The sequence below is a fragment of the Sceloporus occidentalis genome, unplaced genomic scaffold (assembly GCF_023333645.1).
Source record: "Sceloporus occidentalis isolate IW3139 unplaced genomic scaffold, rSceOcc1.0.p SCAF_2, whole genome shotgun sequence".
Classification (NCBI taxonomy): domain Eukaryota; kingdom Metazoa; phylum Chordata; class Lepidosauria; order Squamata; family Phrynosomatidae; genus Sceloporus; species Sceloporus occidentalis.
Genome location: NW_028316982.1, coordinates 50,271,980 through 50,288,030, shown reverse-complemented (window position 1 = coordinate 50,288,030; position 16,051 = coordinate 50,271,980). Strand labels below are relative to the sequence as shown.

The 16,051-nt window shown below is 41.2% G+C and overlaps 1 protein-coding gene across 3 annotated transcripts in view; it reads right to left on the bottom strand.

Moving 5' to 3' along the window:
- Positions 1-4,864: 4,864 nt before the first annotated feature.
- Positions 4,865-16,051, bottom strand: part of PAK2 (p21 (RAC1) activated kinase 2) — a 51,799-nt gene continuing 40,612 nt past the window's right edge. For all 3 annotated transcript variants that reach the window (XM_089509351.1, XM_089509353.1, XM_089509352.1), the window contains 3 exons: positions 14,610-14,806; positions 10,108-10,245; positions 4,865-8,531 (listed from right to left, as the gene is read on the bottom strand). In XM_089509351.1, coding sequence (XP_089365477.1) covers positions 8,445-8,531; positions 10,108-10,245; positions 14,610-14,806 — 422 coding nt within the window. In that variant the 3' untranslated portion in view covers positions 4,865-8,444. The remainder of the gene's footprint in view (positions 8,532-10,107; positions 10,246-14,609; positions 14,807-16,051) is intronic.

The following is a 16,051-nucleotide window of genomic DNA, read 5'->3' as shown; positions in this document are numbered from 1 at the left end:
GTGGTCTCTTTTTGCAGGACAATGCACCTGCTCACAGGGTTGGTGAAACAATAGAGTATTTGAAGAATTTGAGGTTTGGGTGCATAGATCATCCACCCTACTCACCAGGGCTTGCACCATCCTGTTTCCAAACCTTAAAAAGAGTTTTTAAAGGATTTTAAAAAAAATAATTCAGAGGTGATAGCAGAATTAGAGCAGTATTTCAGTAACCAGACATTTAAAAAAAAAAAAGGGGGGGGTAAAGAAACTTGAGAATTTAAGTATGTCGAACTTTGGGATATGTGAAATAGCAAATATATTTCATGGCTCTAGGTCAATTCCTTCTTGGTCAGGCTGAGAATTTTTCATCACCCCTAAGAAAAAGCCAGTGTGGCATAGTGGTTTGAGTGTCAGGTTAGGACTGGGAAGAGCCAGGTTCAAACCCTTCTTCAGTTGGGAAGCCACTCTTATCGGCCAATCACTATATCTCAGCCTCATATAGTGTGTCTGCTACTCTGCCAAGAATTGTTATGAAGGCAAGTATTTACTAAGCTAATTAGACTTTGTGGTATAATAATGAAATATCTGCAGCATAGAAAATAATTCCCAGAAAGATGTCAGACTACTTTCTAGCAATTCTTTCATGACAGTTTCAGTTCCTGAATGGAATTCTTGACTGGACATCAGGCGAGAGGGAATCTTGCAGTTTCCTTTGCCCTATCATTCTTCCCAGTTGCTTTGATGAGGTAGAAGGCACCTGAAAGGTAGCCAATTGGGGATGAACAATGAGTCACTAAGAATAGGATGCCCATGAGTATTTCCATGTACAAACACCCTCTTTTTAAAATGTGCAAATATGGATGGGAGAGAATTTCTTCCATCATTCAGCAGTAGCTGAAGTAGAACTGGAAACAGGAGTGAACTGTAGGGAGAAGCTATCATAGGTTGAGTAGGAAGATGCCAAGCAAGATCAGGGCACAATCCAGCAGGCCTGCTTCTGCCAGCAGAATCAAGAGGGGCATCCACTGTAGTCAGGGGGAGGAAGGTGAGAGGAGGGTTGGTCGGGTGGAACTACAACAAGAGGGAGTGGAAGACCCAGGGGAAGTAGAGGTTGAGGAGGTGAGGCCCTTAGGAAGGGGCATAAAAGGTGAAGGAGAGGAGAACACAGGGAGGGGGAGCAGACGTGGAAGAACGGGGCGCGGAGAGGCAGTCGGAACAGGGATAGAAAAGGTGATGTGAAGCCTTCGGAGAGAAGGCCGACCCGTAACGCTTCAGGGGAGACATGGATTGTTGCGTATGGGGCCTCATCTGAAGGTAAAGCTCAGGAACCCACAGGAGGAAGGGCACTTTAGATATCCCGGGGAAGGCAACTGGCGGAAGAGAGGAGGAACGTTGGGAGTGGTGGGACCCGAAAGGCGAGCAGTGGGAACAGCGTCCGGAGCCAGCAGAACAGGAGAAGTCTGAGCTGGAGATGCTCGAAAAGTGCTTTGGGCCAAAAGAAGTATTTGTGGAAGACTCTCAGTGAAGGAACTAGAGACTGCTGAGAACTGGGTGTTCACGGGGGTTTGGATGTTGTGTTTGTGAAGAAAGTTTAGTAAAGTTTGAAGCATTCCACCAATGTGTCCGTGAGTTTGTAAGCAAAGCTCAGCGTTTGGAACACACGTGGAACCAATATGTCCCAAGGCGCGTACGCCCCACCCACACCCACAAAAACATTACAGCCAGGTGGAAAAACCTCTAGTCAGTATTGGGGAATGTGGTGGGCTGCAGGGAGTAGGAAAGGCCAAGAAAATTGTTGCCTGTTTAAAGGAACTCCAAGGAGGGAGATTCCACTACACTCTGAGGGAGTGTGCCACTGTCGGACTGCCCTATCAGGAAGTTCGTCCTAATGTTGAGGTGGAATCTCTTTTCCTGTAGCTTGCATCCATTGTTCCTGGTCCTGTTCTCTGGAGCAGCAGAAAACAAGTTTGTTCCCTCCTCAATATGGCATCCCTTTAAGTATTTAAACAGGGATATCATATCACCTCTTAACCTTCTCTTCTCCAGGCTAAACATCCCCAGCTCCCTAAGGCATTCCTCATAGGGCAAGGTTTCCAGACCTTTCACCATTTTAGTTACTCTCCTTTGGACACGCTCCAGTTTCTCAAAGTCCTTTTTGAATTGTGGCGCCCAGAACTGGACACAATATTCCAGGTGGGGTCAGACCAAAGCAGAATATAGTGGCACTATTACTTCTCTTGATCTAGACACTATACTTCTATTGATGCAGCCTAAAATCGCATTGGCCTTTTTAGCTGCTGCATCGCACTGTTGACTCATGTTCAACTTGTGGTCTACTTGGACTCCTAGATCCCTTTCACATGTTGTCTCCTTAAGCCAGGTGTCCCCCATCCTATATCTGTGCATTTCATTTTTCTGCCCTAAGTGCAGTACCTTACATTTCTCCGTGTTGTATTTTATTTCGTTAGCTTTGGCCCAGCTTTCTAGTCTATTCAGGTCATTTTGAATTTTGATCCTGTCCTCTGGGGTATTAGCTATTCCTCCTAATTTGGTGTCATCTGCAAATTTGATAAGTATGCCCCCAATTTTGTCATCCAAGTCACTGATAAAGCTGTTGAATAGCACTGGGCCCAGGACAGAACCCTATGGGACCCCACTGGTCACTTCTCTCCAGGATGAAAAGGAGCCATTGTTGAGCACCTTTTGGGTTTGGCCAGTCAGCCAATTACAAATCCATGTAACAATTGCCTTGTCTAGCTCACATTTTACAAGCTTGTTTTTAAGAGTGTCGTGGGAAACCTTCTCAAAGGCCTTACTGAAATCAAGATATACTATATCTGCAGCATTCCCTTCATCTAACAAGTTGGTAATTTTATCAAAGAAAGAGATTAGATTTGTCTGGCATGACTTGTTTCTCTATAGATCAGAGGGAATACTTATCAGCTTGATTTGTTACTTTCATTAGAATGTCTTGTTACAGCAGATTAGAGCTCAGTTTGGAGGAAAAGGAAAAAACAAGGAATGGTACTTAGGGACAGTCATCTGCAATATAACAATTTTAAAAAAAACTGTCATGCCACAGTATAGGCAACAGTATATGACAATCTTGTGGCAAACCCATGAGATAACAGGAGCTAAGTTAACCATCAAAGAAGACAGGCAAGTCTCAATTTGAGGTTGCCTTTCTAGACTTACAATGCAAATTGTTTTTGGTGTGTGGCATCAAGTTATTTCTGACTTACGGAGACTCTAAAGCAACTCTATCATGGGATCTTCTTGCCAAGATTTGTTTGAGGGCTATGCATTGCCTTTGCCTCCCTCTGAGTCTGAGGGGGTATGACTTGTCCATAGTCACTCAGTGGGTTTCTATGGCTGAGGGGAGATTTGAACTTTGGTCTCCAGTCTTAGTCCAATGCTCAAAGCACTATGCCATGCTGGTTATCAATGTAAACAGGGACTGATATAAATGGGGGGAACTAGTTCCATAAGAAATCCATGAAGACCAGGGGGATGTGTTCCAACAGAGCTGAAGCAGCCACAAAGTTAGCTATTTTAGGCCTGGTACAGATGAGAAGAAAGGGATGGCCAAAAGGAAATGGAGCTCCTTCCCGCGATACCAGTAAAGCGCCATTTGAGCCCTGGGGCATCGCGGTGACGTGTCTTATGCGCCGCACTGTTTGGACGCGTCGCACAAGACACATCATTGGTACATGCACTGCCTAACGCATGCATACCCATACCTACTAGGTCAACACAGCCACGCCGCTCGTGGACCGTCTGTACTGGGCCTTACTCAATCCATTACCAATTTTAGAGGAGTTTAAAACAAGAAACATCAGAGTTCACTTTTCCAGAAAAATGTCCAGATGCTCTACAAAGACCAAAAGAGGCAACTGCTGATACTAAGGGGTTGGGGTGAGTGGGCTTGCCATCAGACAAAGAAGCACACCAACAGTGCTAAGAACCCTGTTCATCTGCTGCGCCTTCTCCAACAAGCTTCCAAGGTAGAGAAAAACACATCAGGAGAAAGAGAGGCAGTGCATATCTTGGTGTGTCTTCTGCAGCAGGTGCAAAGAACACATCAGGAGGAGAGGCAGCACATCTGCTGGACAGCTGCACTAAAAAGGAAAAAAAAGTCCATTCAGATAAAGTTTTTTCAAAGTAACTAAAAGGGGAAAATTATTATTATTATTCTTATTAACCTTTATTTATAAAGCGCTGTAAATTTACACAAAAATATTTTAATTGCTTTTGATAAACCGAAAATATTAATAAACTGCAACTATAATGGTAACTAACTACCTTGGAAGGAACTTTTAAAGTACAAGTTTAACTACTATACCTATGACAGTACTAGGTGTTACTTAAGTGTCACAATGGAATAAACCTGTTCAAGAGGTTTATTCAACTTCAAAGACAATTACAAGTTCAGAGCCAATTACAAAGTAAAAGTTTGCCATTAGTTTGGCTGTTGCAGATATTTTTAAGAACTTTAGCAATATTATTCAATATGGCTAAAGACGTGTTCTTAATGTGTGGGGTTTTTGTTTTGGGGGGTTTTAAAGTAGGTTTTTTTTTAAAATTTTCAATAAATTTTGTAAAAAATAAAAAATAAAATAAAATAGGAATTTGTAACTGAGACAACAAATTACCAGGAAAATAGTGTTCAATAGCATGGAGATACAATAGCTGAGTTTTGGCTTCCAGAGAAGCTTGGAAGACAAATGATTATTCAGCCATATATCTGCTCCAAATGAAGCAGCACACCACATGCCCCTAAACAAGGAATAGTCTCTCATCAGATGCTATTATCAACTCAAAACGACAAGAGGTGTGAAAATGACAACCAGCAAGTATTTTAGAAATGTTTATTTCTAGCCCTGAAAGAACAAAGTCATTAAACATAGTCAAATACAGTAGTTAATATTGCAGTAACAATTAAATAACAGATGAGATTAAATTAAACAAAAGGCAACAAAATCTGAAGAGTTTTAAAAAAACCCCAAAGCTTACACTACTTCTGTTTTCATTTGACAAAGTGAGAGAAAGAGAGCAATGAAGACTTTTGTTTTGAAGTGTGTTTAATTCCAGCTATGTAGATAGCGAAATTCTTTCAACTCTTAGTAGTGGAGTTAATTTGCTCCAAATTGCTCAACAGTACACATCTGGTGACTGCCTAAATTTTAAGATACATGCTCAAGTGATGAATGTCTCAATTCAAACCAACAATCAATTTTTTAAAGTGAGGTTTGTAACCATTTTGGGGATCAGGGTGAACCTTGAGAGTTCCTAATTTCAGGTAAGTCTGCTTTCATGGAATGAGGCACCTTTCTCCTGACTGCAATTTCACACCTCTGTTCATAGCGTGCCATTGCAAACATGCCCAAGATTCAAAAGCTGGCTCATATTAATACTTTTTTTTTTTGTCCATGTGAGCACATGCACACACATGCACTTTTAATTCATAGTAATTTTCTATTAGTCTAAACTGAATGATTAAACTATGACATGGCGGTCTTGAGCTCTCTATTACAGGCTCTACTCTTATCAACTCCTTCTATAGAACTGTCTTCTATGGTTTTCCACTAAATTAGGATCTGATCCTATATTGGAGCATTTGGGATAATGCCAAGCTATCCCAACAATCAGGGTAAATTGACAAAAAAAAGTCACTATGAATTGAAAGTGTATATTGATAATAGTGCCCAGAAAATATATGTTTAAGCCGTATTTAGCCAGAAACTCAAGAGTAAGAACTCTTCCAATGTTCTGCTACGTATTTTCACACTTTGCTAACAAACTACAGTCCAGGGCATGTTCACCACACTCAGAAATATGCACTAGACATCAAAGAAGGAGAAGGCTGTCACTTTTCCACTTCTAAATCAATCTTTTAAGACATTTGAAATATATGATCAATCCATGTACCATACAAACTACATGCATAGCTACACAATGAACCATAATGGGCTAAGAACATTCTGATTTTTTTAATGTCCAATGAAGAGTTCCCAACTCAGCTCACTCCTGTTTATTATCCCCAGTTACATCACCTAACAAAGACAAGGAAATTAGGTATCTGCATTGCTGTAGCACTAACCTGCAAGTTACACTCAAAGAGTGTCCACATGGACATATTGTGGCAATATTCAATACATATGGACACATAAGAGGCCATGGGATATGGTTCAACAGCTGCTGAGCTAATCCAAACTGCAAGCAATGTAAGCAAAGATTTGCGAACCTTTACAGAATTCAGTTGCTCCTATCACATATGAAGTTAAAGGACAGTATTTTTGTTTGGAAATAAAACTTTCAGAATAACTTGTTACCATTAAAAAAAATGCACCTAGGACTCACGTGAATCATGGGTTTGACATATTCTATTGCCAGCAACAGACAAAGACCCAATGGTAAGAGGATGAAAATTAACTGTAAGGGTTGTTTAAATCTCTTGGTTTGATTCACATATTATCAATTTAAGGGCAATGCTATCACAACTTTTAAAGTAATATCACTGCAAGCAATGGTGATGAGAAGAGCACCTAAAATACCATTTAGACCAAGAGATCACATCTCTTCAGAACAAACCAACACACATTCAAAATGATCTGAAATAGGAAGGTTATAGGACTGCAGACTGGAGTGTGGCATTCTTTTCAGCTGCATTAATAAGGCATTTGTTGGTACACAGCAGGGGGCAAGAGGCTACAGGATCTGAAGAAATGAACACTTTGCGATGCAGCAGATTAGAACTTGGACCCTGGCTAATACATATTATTTTACAACCTGTTCATGAAATCCCAGCACAAATGATGTTCTTATGCCAACACATAGCAATATTGTTCACAGGTAGAAAAAATGGCTTTCTACTTTTCATCAGAAAACCTCTAAGAGGTTGCTTCTCCAGGGCTTTAATATATTCTGTCAAACATACTGACCAGAAATGACAGAAAGCTACAATATCAAATTAAGAGTTGCTTATTTTACTGTTTGGCACATTATCATTCAGGAAGTCTCTATCAAGATAAGCTCCACATAAAACCACAGTGATTTTAGAAGGCTGATGTGAGTGACAAGGAAATTCCAATGATATAACTGGCCACCTCAACCAGAACTTCAGTTCATCTGTAGTTCCAGTTGCTTTCTTTCATTTAGGGAGGCACTTGATCTTGAGTTTGTCTTTAGTCATAGTAGTTGATAAGTCTTTCCAAGAAAAAGATGACAATGAAAATATGTTCCTCTAGCCATTCACAAGCCAATTCAAATGTTGAATCTAAGCTACTCTACTGACTCCAATTTTTGCCTTCATAGAATAGCACTTTTGGTGTTCAGAAGCTTCAGTTGGATGAATTGTACAAAAAGTCTTGAATCTTCTATTTTTTTGCAAAATCTGAAGGATCTTTCATTAGTGGAAATGATGCATATATATTTTAATATATGTATGTAAAAAGGAAGAGAGCCCTAATACTTAGTCCTGACCACTCCAAAGTTGCTTTTGGAGAGTAAATGTCCAACATATACAAAATGTATTTAATACAAAGAAGGGTAATTTAAAAATTCAGAAGGCACCAGCACAAAGCCCTAAGCCCAAGTAAGAACATGGATACAGCTATAAAACTACAAACTTTCAAAACATTCCTTTAAAATATTATCAACAAATCTACACAGACATGGGAGGAGTGGAAGACAATTCACAGGAATGGAGTTTTCTCCCCATGCCCAGAGGATGGTTTGAGCATTAAAGAAAAGCAACACTTTCCTCCTTTTCCCCACATGTATTCATTCTCCAAAATTCAGAGACATCTTTCTTTTATGTTAAGAAGTCCATGCAATAAAATTCTACATCAAACACCACTAAGCCTTTTAATTCCCTCTCTACCCATGTTCTTCTGTCTTTAAGAAAAGGCATTGAAAAATTAGGTTTCTAGATAGCTGGGTTATTAATGTTGTAACAGTTATAGCTAAACTGAAGATTAAGAGAAAGGAAATAATAGGAACATTCACATTTCTACCATATCTGCTTTTAATAAGTCAGAGCTTGCCATATTCTGTATGAAGACGAAGGAAAGGGAAGAGGGAAAAGGTTAGCAGATCAATGTAATATACCCTCCGCTAAAAGCTTGAATCTGTTGTTCAAGTATTGAAAGTGCCCAGCAGAGCACAATGAGTGGGATCTGGTACAGCAAAGTCATCAAAGAAACCAACTCACAGGCATAGTAAAATATATTTCTGAGCTGTCTGCAGAAGTGGTGAAAAGGCCAGTGATTCAGTTCACAACTTCTTCCAGACTCCAAGAAGAGTTCACTAACACCACCATTTTTTTTCTTCGCTTGTGGCTCCAAGGTGAGATTTTTTCCCCTTCTGCAGATATTCAATCCCCCTAACAAGAGCAACAATTTATATATTATGAAGATTTTTTTAAAAAATAAAGAACAAAAATAATGATGGCCACAGCGGAAATGCTAACGGTTACTCTTCATTGCTTCTTTGGCTGCTAAGATCAACGGCGTCAAGCTCGACAAAGGTTTGGCCAGTTTCAGGAAAGTATGCTAACAAGAAGAGAAACAAACAATGTTTTAATGGATGGTACTTCAAGGTAAACAATAGCTTCATTTCAAGACTACTGTTTTGCAAACAATACAAATTTGATATTATACATTTAAAATATGAGCAAGCAAATAGGGCACTGAATCTGCCTACAATTTAACGGACAGGTTGAGGTTGCAGTTGAAGTACACCAATAAGTGCCCTTAGCAGCCTGCCTCTAAGAAAATACAATGAAGAAATTGTATCACATGTATGTAATACAATTCAGCATATATATTAAAATTTTCTCCCTAACACCCTATGACTGCTAATTAGAATTAGAAACCATGATTCGAAGTGGGTTTTCAATTTTAACTTGTAAAAACTATAGTTTGCTCAGTTTAGATGCAACAACAAACTATGGTTTATCATTGAAAGAAATCAGGTAGGTAATTAGAGTATGCAAACATAGGGGGGACTGTGCAAGTATGAGGCCTGATTTTAAAACCTGGATGTTCCATGTCAACCAAGCTGCAACAATAACTCTTTGGATAGGGCATACAATATGTTGCATCCCTCTGTGAAGAGAAGCATGTTAGCACCAGCCTCCTCCATCTTCAGTTCGGTTTCCTTTTCAAGTGGAGAGTGACAGAGAACTTCTACTGTATATGAATGTTCTCCACACAACTGGGAAGTTGGCTCTCCTGTTCACATTCATCACTCTGCATATCAGGAGAGTGATGGAGCTGGACACAGGTATAGTGCACTCTGTTCTTCACACAGTGATTCAATATGATTTCATCAAGACTAAATAGTTGTTGTCCGTCAGACACTGTAATTCAACTAATATGCAGCCCCAATAAGTTGTGACCCTCGTCCTTAAACTTCATTAAGACTGCACTACAGTGGAGAAGACAAAGCCGTGGAAAAAAGTTTCTCCTCACACTATAAAACTGCACTGAATGAATCTGTTATCACTGCTTTGATGTGCAGTGACTATTTCCATTTGCATTTTGTCGATTTTGCCACAATCTTTACATTGTTTGAAAAGATTTGCTCCCCCCCTCCCTTTGACTACTCTACCCTGCAGACATATAACCTCCCCCCCTCTGCTAAACTCAAGCTAATGTCTCTTCATCAGGGGAGGAGCTGGAGAAGGCTGACTGGTGGTGTAGGATACCCTGCCTTCTTCTGATAAATCTGCTTCCAGAGTACAGTGGCCTCTGCAACAGTCAAAACATCCCCAGGGAGATAATGAAAGACTAATACTGTGTTACATGGCTTGATGAAGCATGATTCTTCTTTTTCCCCCAGGAAAACATGGCATATCAGGAAGTATTAGAAAGGAACAAGATTAGGCTCCTTAACAAATCAAAGGAAAGGTTGAGCACCTGATCTAGCCAAAGTACTTGTACTGGGAATTTCCCTACCAAGCATCTCCACATATGGAAAGTGCATTCTCTCTATTTTTGCATTCCCTATTCTATTACATGCTCTTCTGCAATGGCTACAGCAATTATCCTGTTCATTACTTGACTTTCTAGTAAAAAGCATTTTGCCTCTGATAGATAACATTAGCCTAGATCTCAGTCTGTTTACCTGTAACAGTTCTTTGGCTGACCCTCTTTTCTCTACATCCATTTCCAAACAGCTATTTAGAAAGTCACGGAATATTGGGGAGAGTTTTTCTGGGTTTTGTAACTCTGGGGTGCCATTAGTTGCTATTAAATAGAGTGCCTGTAATGAAAACAAACAAACAAGCTTCAGTTAAATAAACAAAAAAGATGGTTTGCATTCTACTACAAAGGTATACCCCAGTTAATAAACCAGATGCATTTCTGCACTTTACTACTGTAACAGAAAAATTTGGCATGAAAGTCAGAAATAGCATTGAAAGACTGGAGACAGAATCCTACATTACAAAAAAGAAGGGTACTTCAACACATTTCAGCAAAAATTTTATTCAGAACTAACAATATGTACCTGTCCTTATTGTTTCAGTATGTGAAATAAAAGAATAAGGACAGGCGTCTTGCAGAAAGAAATGAAAATATTTTGAACTTTCTAGAATCCACCTGAAAGCATATGCCAAAATGTATCTATGGATGATTTACCCTCATATATCTATCGCAGCTGCTGTTTGCTTTGCCATTTGTGGGTAGCTACACACTGCTAAGTTTCCTTAGCGTTACCCGAAGTTGGAAGTGACTTGAAGGCACACAACAACAGCAAACACAGTACTACTGTAGGATCAGCTAGAACAGAATCTTGCTTTCCCAGCCTAGGCTTTATTGTATTGTTTCCTGGAGGCATGCTCCAAAGGTTTGTGTTTCTCCAACCCTTCTTCACCATCCTTTCAATACGCTAAAAAACATTCAGCAAGCCAGATGGCAAGGAAGAAAGAGGGAGGGTTAAGCAGATGTAAAAAGACTGTAAAAAGGAGGTTCTTTGTCAGAGGCTCTGTTAATTGAAGTATGCCTGTACTTCAAATCCAGAGTAAGACAGAGATCAATATTCATCTTCTTCTTTTTTTTTTTCTGCTGGGAAATTGTTGGGTGCATTTAAAAAATCTCTTAGTTCGTACCAAGCAACAATGACAACAGGCCTGCCTAACTTTGGGCCGAAACAGACGGCCTGAAAAGGGTGGATTGGGTCTGCACAGGAGCTGGTTGCCCCTGGGCCATGGCAACCACACGCTAAAGCCCCAATCCGCCCTGATGCTGGTCCAAATAGATCTGCTCTTATTTGGGCTGGTAAAGGGCCACCTTTGGCAGCCCCACTAAGGCCCAAGGCCAGCTTTTGGGTGCTCCAGTGGCATGCAGCATGTAAATATCATGCCTCCAGAGCATCTTGAAGCCGCCCGTTTAATCCGTCAGGGTGAATTCTGGACATCTTGGGGGCACACAGTGTGTAAACGCCATGCTCCTAAGCTGCCCAGAAGGCGGCTTTACAGGGTCATATGTTTTGGCCCTTTGTTCATCAACCAGTATGTTGTATGCAGAATGATAATTGAAATCTATTAGCTTAATAAAAGATTTGCTCCTAGTGGAGATTAAAACTGTGGAGTTCATTTACTGATATGGACTGACACAGATGTTGGACTCATTGTGCTCTTTAAATTATGATAGAGCTGTAAAATATATGAAGTCCCACATTTTGAAATATGACTTTCAGTTAGACTGTACCTCTGTTGGCCTATCAAAATGTGCTTCTTGGTATGCTGAACTCCCTTTCCAAACAGGTTACCCACAACAGCTAAATAATATAACTAACTTCAAACAGAGATATGCCTTCACAGCCCTATGTTGTCAGTCAATGACCAGTTGTGGTGCAAGGGCATTATCAAAGGACCATCTGGGAAGAAAGAGTTTGCCCATGTGGCTCCAACTCAGTTGAAGATCGAAGTCATTACTCATTGGAGTGCCCAATTTATAAAATATAAGAAATGCCTTATACAAAGATTTAGGGTTGGTATTAAACAACTTTGACTTATATCTGATCACTTTTTTACTAGGGGACATTGAAACAAGCATTTCTGAAAAGGTAGCCTGTTTTGCTTGTAAAGCAGCAGTTATAAGGAGGAAGCTCTGTAAAGATGATGGTTGGGTTACAGGATAGATTTGAACCCCAGCTATTCTTTAATATCCTTACCTTTGCAAACCAATGTTATATAGTTTTAGTGTATCTGGCCCCTTACGCCTATTTAGATTCATCTGAGCCCTCGTGTGTGTGTGTGTGTGTGTGTGTGTGTGTGTGTGTGTGTGTGTGTGTGTGTAAGACAATTTTAACTTTGTAATACAATATATTATTGATGTTTATATTTTATGCTTTATATGGATTACTTTTAGTAATGGCGTACGCTATACAAATAAACTTGTTTACTTACAGACACAGATGTCTAATTTTTTGGTCTCTCCTTGGAAGTGTGGCTAAAGGGATTATCGTAACGAATGTTTGGTCCAATACGCAGTACAGAAATAATCCAGTTTGAGACCATTTTAACTGCCCTGGCTCAATGCTAGGGAATTCTGGGAACTGTAGTTTTGTTATACATTTAGTCTTCTCTGTCAGAGTGCTCTGGTGTCACAGTAAACTACAAATCCCTGAATACCCTAGCACTGAGCCAGACCAGTTAAAGCATCTCAAACTGGATTATTTCTGTAGTGTATTTTGGACCTTTGTGTCTCAAAATTTACCACTGCATCACTCAACAGAATAAGCAACGTGAGTGTGCTTTATCACACTGTGCTATAGCCCCAGTAGGTAATTAATTCCTTTTATTAGAAAATGACAACAGAAGTGTACCACTACATTCTGTACTTAGACTTGAAACTTGTCTGTTTTTCTTTCTAAAGCCACAATCCAAAATCTTATATATATGCAAGCAGGAAAAACCTCCAGATACAGTTGGATGTTGGTAAGCATTTCCACTTGAACATCTGTGCTGTGTTTTAACTGAAAAAATAGTTTGACTCATAAGCACTGTTTGAGAAACAAAGGTGGGAATGTCAAGAAACTTCCAGTTGTGTAGAAGCCACTCTCTATTACAGGGGCACACCCTGATTTTTTAAAAATTGTTTTGGCCCTCAAGTGCCCCAAGATGTCCTCTAAAGAGCATGCGGAATTTTTGTAATGTTTTTAGGGCACTTTCTAACACAAGGTGATGAACAGAAGTCACAGCCTGTTCACCTCCTATTTCTAAAAGAGGACTCTCTTGGGCCTAAATTGGGTTGGGGATGCACAAAAACACAATTAAACTGTTCCCTTATGCCCCAGAATTCATTTGGGAGCAAAAAATAATTTTGAAAATAAATGGGACCCCAGGTCTCACATTCACCTATAAGCCACACTTAGCCCAGCCCTGCTCTGTTGTTTATATTAGATTAAGGTCTGAAACTAAAAATTTGTTGTCTACTGACTTAAAATTTTGATTTTGGCACTGACCTATCCACTGCTGGCATGAAACCCAGACAAAATATCATTAAGGGAATGTGCATTTTAAACAATACAGAATTTTTTCTCCCACATTTGGTACATTTAGGAAATGCAATAAAAATATATAGAGAGAGGAACTCAGAAATCCCAGTTTGAAGAATTGCAATTTTATAAGCTGGTGCACCTCTCATATCAGAAATCAAAGGGCCAATTTAGACAAGCTCCAATGAAGCATATAATACAGAAAGGAGGGCAACCTGCAGCTGTCCATCTAATACAGGGGTAGGCAATCTTTTTGAGCCGGGGGCCGGGTTGCTGACCCTCAGACAACTGGGGGGCCGAAGCCAAAAAATAAAAATTAAATATATTTTTTTTAAAAATTAAATATATAAATAAACCAGGACAAATGTAGGACAAAATTTTCAAATGGAAGACACTTTTTTTAAAAAAATGGAGGACACGCGAAAAAAATTGCTGATTTTTTAAAAAATGTTAATATAAATGCATGTTTCTGAGGCTTCTATAGACAATTGCCCCCCCAAAGGCCCCAGTGGCAATCGGTGGCAGGACCGGGCTGGGGCCGGTCCCAAGGCCTCGCCGGGCCGCATCCGGCCCACGGGCCGCAGGTTGCCTACCCCTGATCTAATACTATGCAGTCTTCACTCTAACTTCAAAAACCCTCTACAAACAATCATGCAACAACAATCTGCCTCTCCTCCAGCAACCCACTAATTGGGTGGGGCGTGTTGTGGTGGGGGGCTGAAAACCCTAATAATTTTGGCACTGACCTATCCACTGCTGGCATGAAACCCAGACAAAATATCATTAAGGGAATGTGGCTTTTGATCAAAAAACAAGACAAACTATAACTATGAGGATTTTTTTAAAAAGTTCTTTTCCCAAAATGAGAAAGCGCTATGCAGTGGATTTGGATGTTCAGTAAACTGGCATTATATCTCAGCTAATGCTGAAGCTCCATTCCATTGGTATTAGGCTGATAACTAAACAGTTACCAAACCCAAAGTGCTTAAATGTTTAACAGTTACCGACTGCTGTAAGAAGTAAGTTATTTCCACTGGCAAAATGTTACAAAACTGTTTTTCCCTTGACCTATTAGTTCACACCTAGGCATTAGTTCACACCTACTCAAAGCAACAATGCCTTACCCTCAAAGGGTTTTCATTGAGATATGGGGGCTCGCCTTCAACCATTTCAATAGCCATGATGCCCAGAGACCAAATATCCACTTTCGGGCCATATGCCTTCCTAGTGACCACTTCAGGAGCCATCCAATAAGGCGTCCCAACCATAGTACTACGTTTACTCTGCTCTGGAGTAATCTGAGCACAGAAACCAAAGTCAGCTGCAGAAATAAAAGAGAGAAAGGGAGAAAAGGTCAAATGAAAGTGGTAAGTTTCATACCTAATAATAATAATATGTTTTATTTATAGACCGCTATTCCGCGATGATCATAGCGGTGTACAGTAAAATCGTTAATACAATAAAAATACAGTTAAAGGAGGGAGAAGTCTCATCCTTCAGGCAGTCCAAGATGTTGCTGGTCTGCCTAATGGCTCCCTCTGAGGCCGAGATGACAGTTGAGGAGGGAGGGGCCTCTTCCTTCAGGCAGTCCCCGATGTTGCTGGGTCTGCCTGATGGCTCCCTCTGAGGCCGAGATGACAGTTGAGGAGGGAGGGGCCTCTTCCTTCAGGCAGTCCAAGATGTTGCTGGTCTGCCTGATGGCTCCCTCTGAGGCCGAGATGACAGTTGAGGAGGGAGGGGCCTCTTCCTTCAGGCAGTCCAAGATGTTGCTGGTCTGCCTGATGGCTCCCTCTGAGGCCGAGATGACAGTTGAGGAGGGAGGGGCCTCTTCCTTCAGGCAGTCCCTGATGTTGCTGGTCTGCCTGATGGCTCCCTCTGAGGCCGAGATGACAGTTGAGGAGGGAGGGGCCTCTTCCTTCAGGCAGTCCAAGATGTTGCTGGGTCTGCCTGATGGCTCCCTCTGAGGCCGAGATGACAGTTGAGGAGGGAGGGGCCTCTTCCTTCAGGCAGTCCAAGATGTTGCTGGGTCTGCCTGATGGCTCCCTCTGAGGCCGAGATGACAGTTGAGGAGGGAGGGGCCTCTTCCTTCAGGCAGTCCCTGATGTTGCTGGGTCTGCCTGATGGCTCCCTCTGAGGCCGAGATGACAGTTGAGGAGGGAGGGGCCTCTTCCTTCAGGCAGTCCAAGATGTTGCTGGGTCTGCCTGATGGCTCCCTCTGAGGCCGAGATGACAGTTGAGGAGGGAGGGGCCTCTTCCTTCAGGCAGTCCAAGATGTTGGACTACCTATTATTGGAGTCATCCTGAATATCTTCATTACAATTACAGTCAACCCTCAGTATTTGGGGGGTCCGTTCCAGACCCCCTCACGGATACCAAAATTCTCGAATACTCAAGTCCCATTGTCCCCATTGGGACTACCTCCCTCCCTCCCTTCCCCCTGGGCTTAGATTTGACTCTGGGGCCGGGAGGGAGCCCTCCTTCAGTCTGGGGGGGCAGTCTGGGCTTCTTGTTTTGGGCTCAGCCAGACAGCAAGGCCCCACCAACCCCCCCCCCAGGTTCCCAGGAG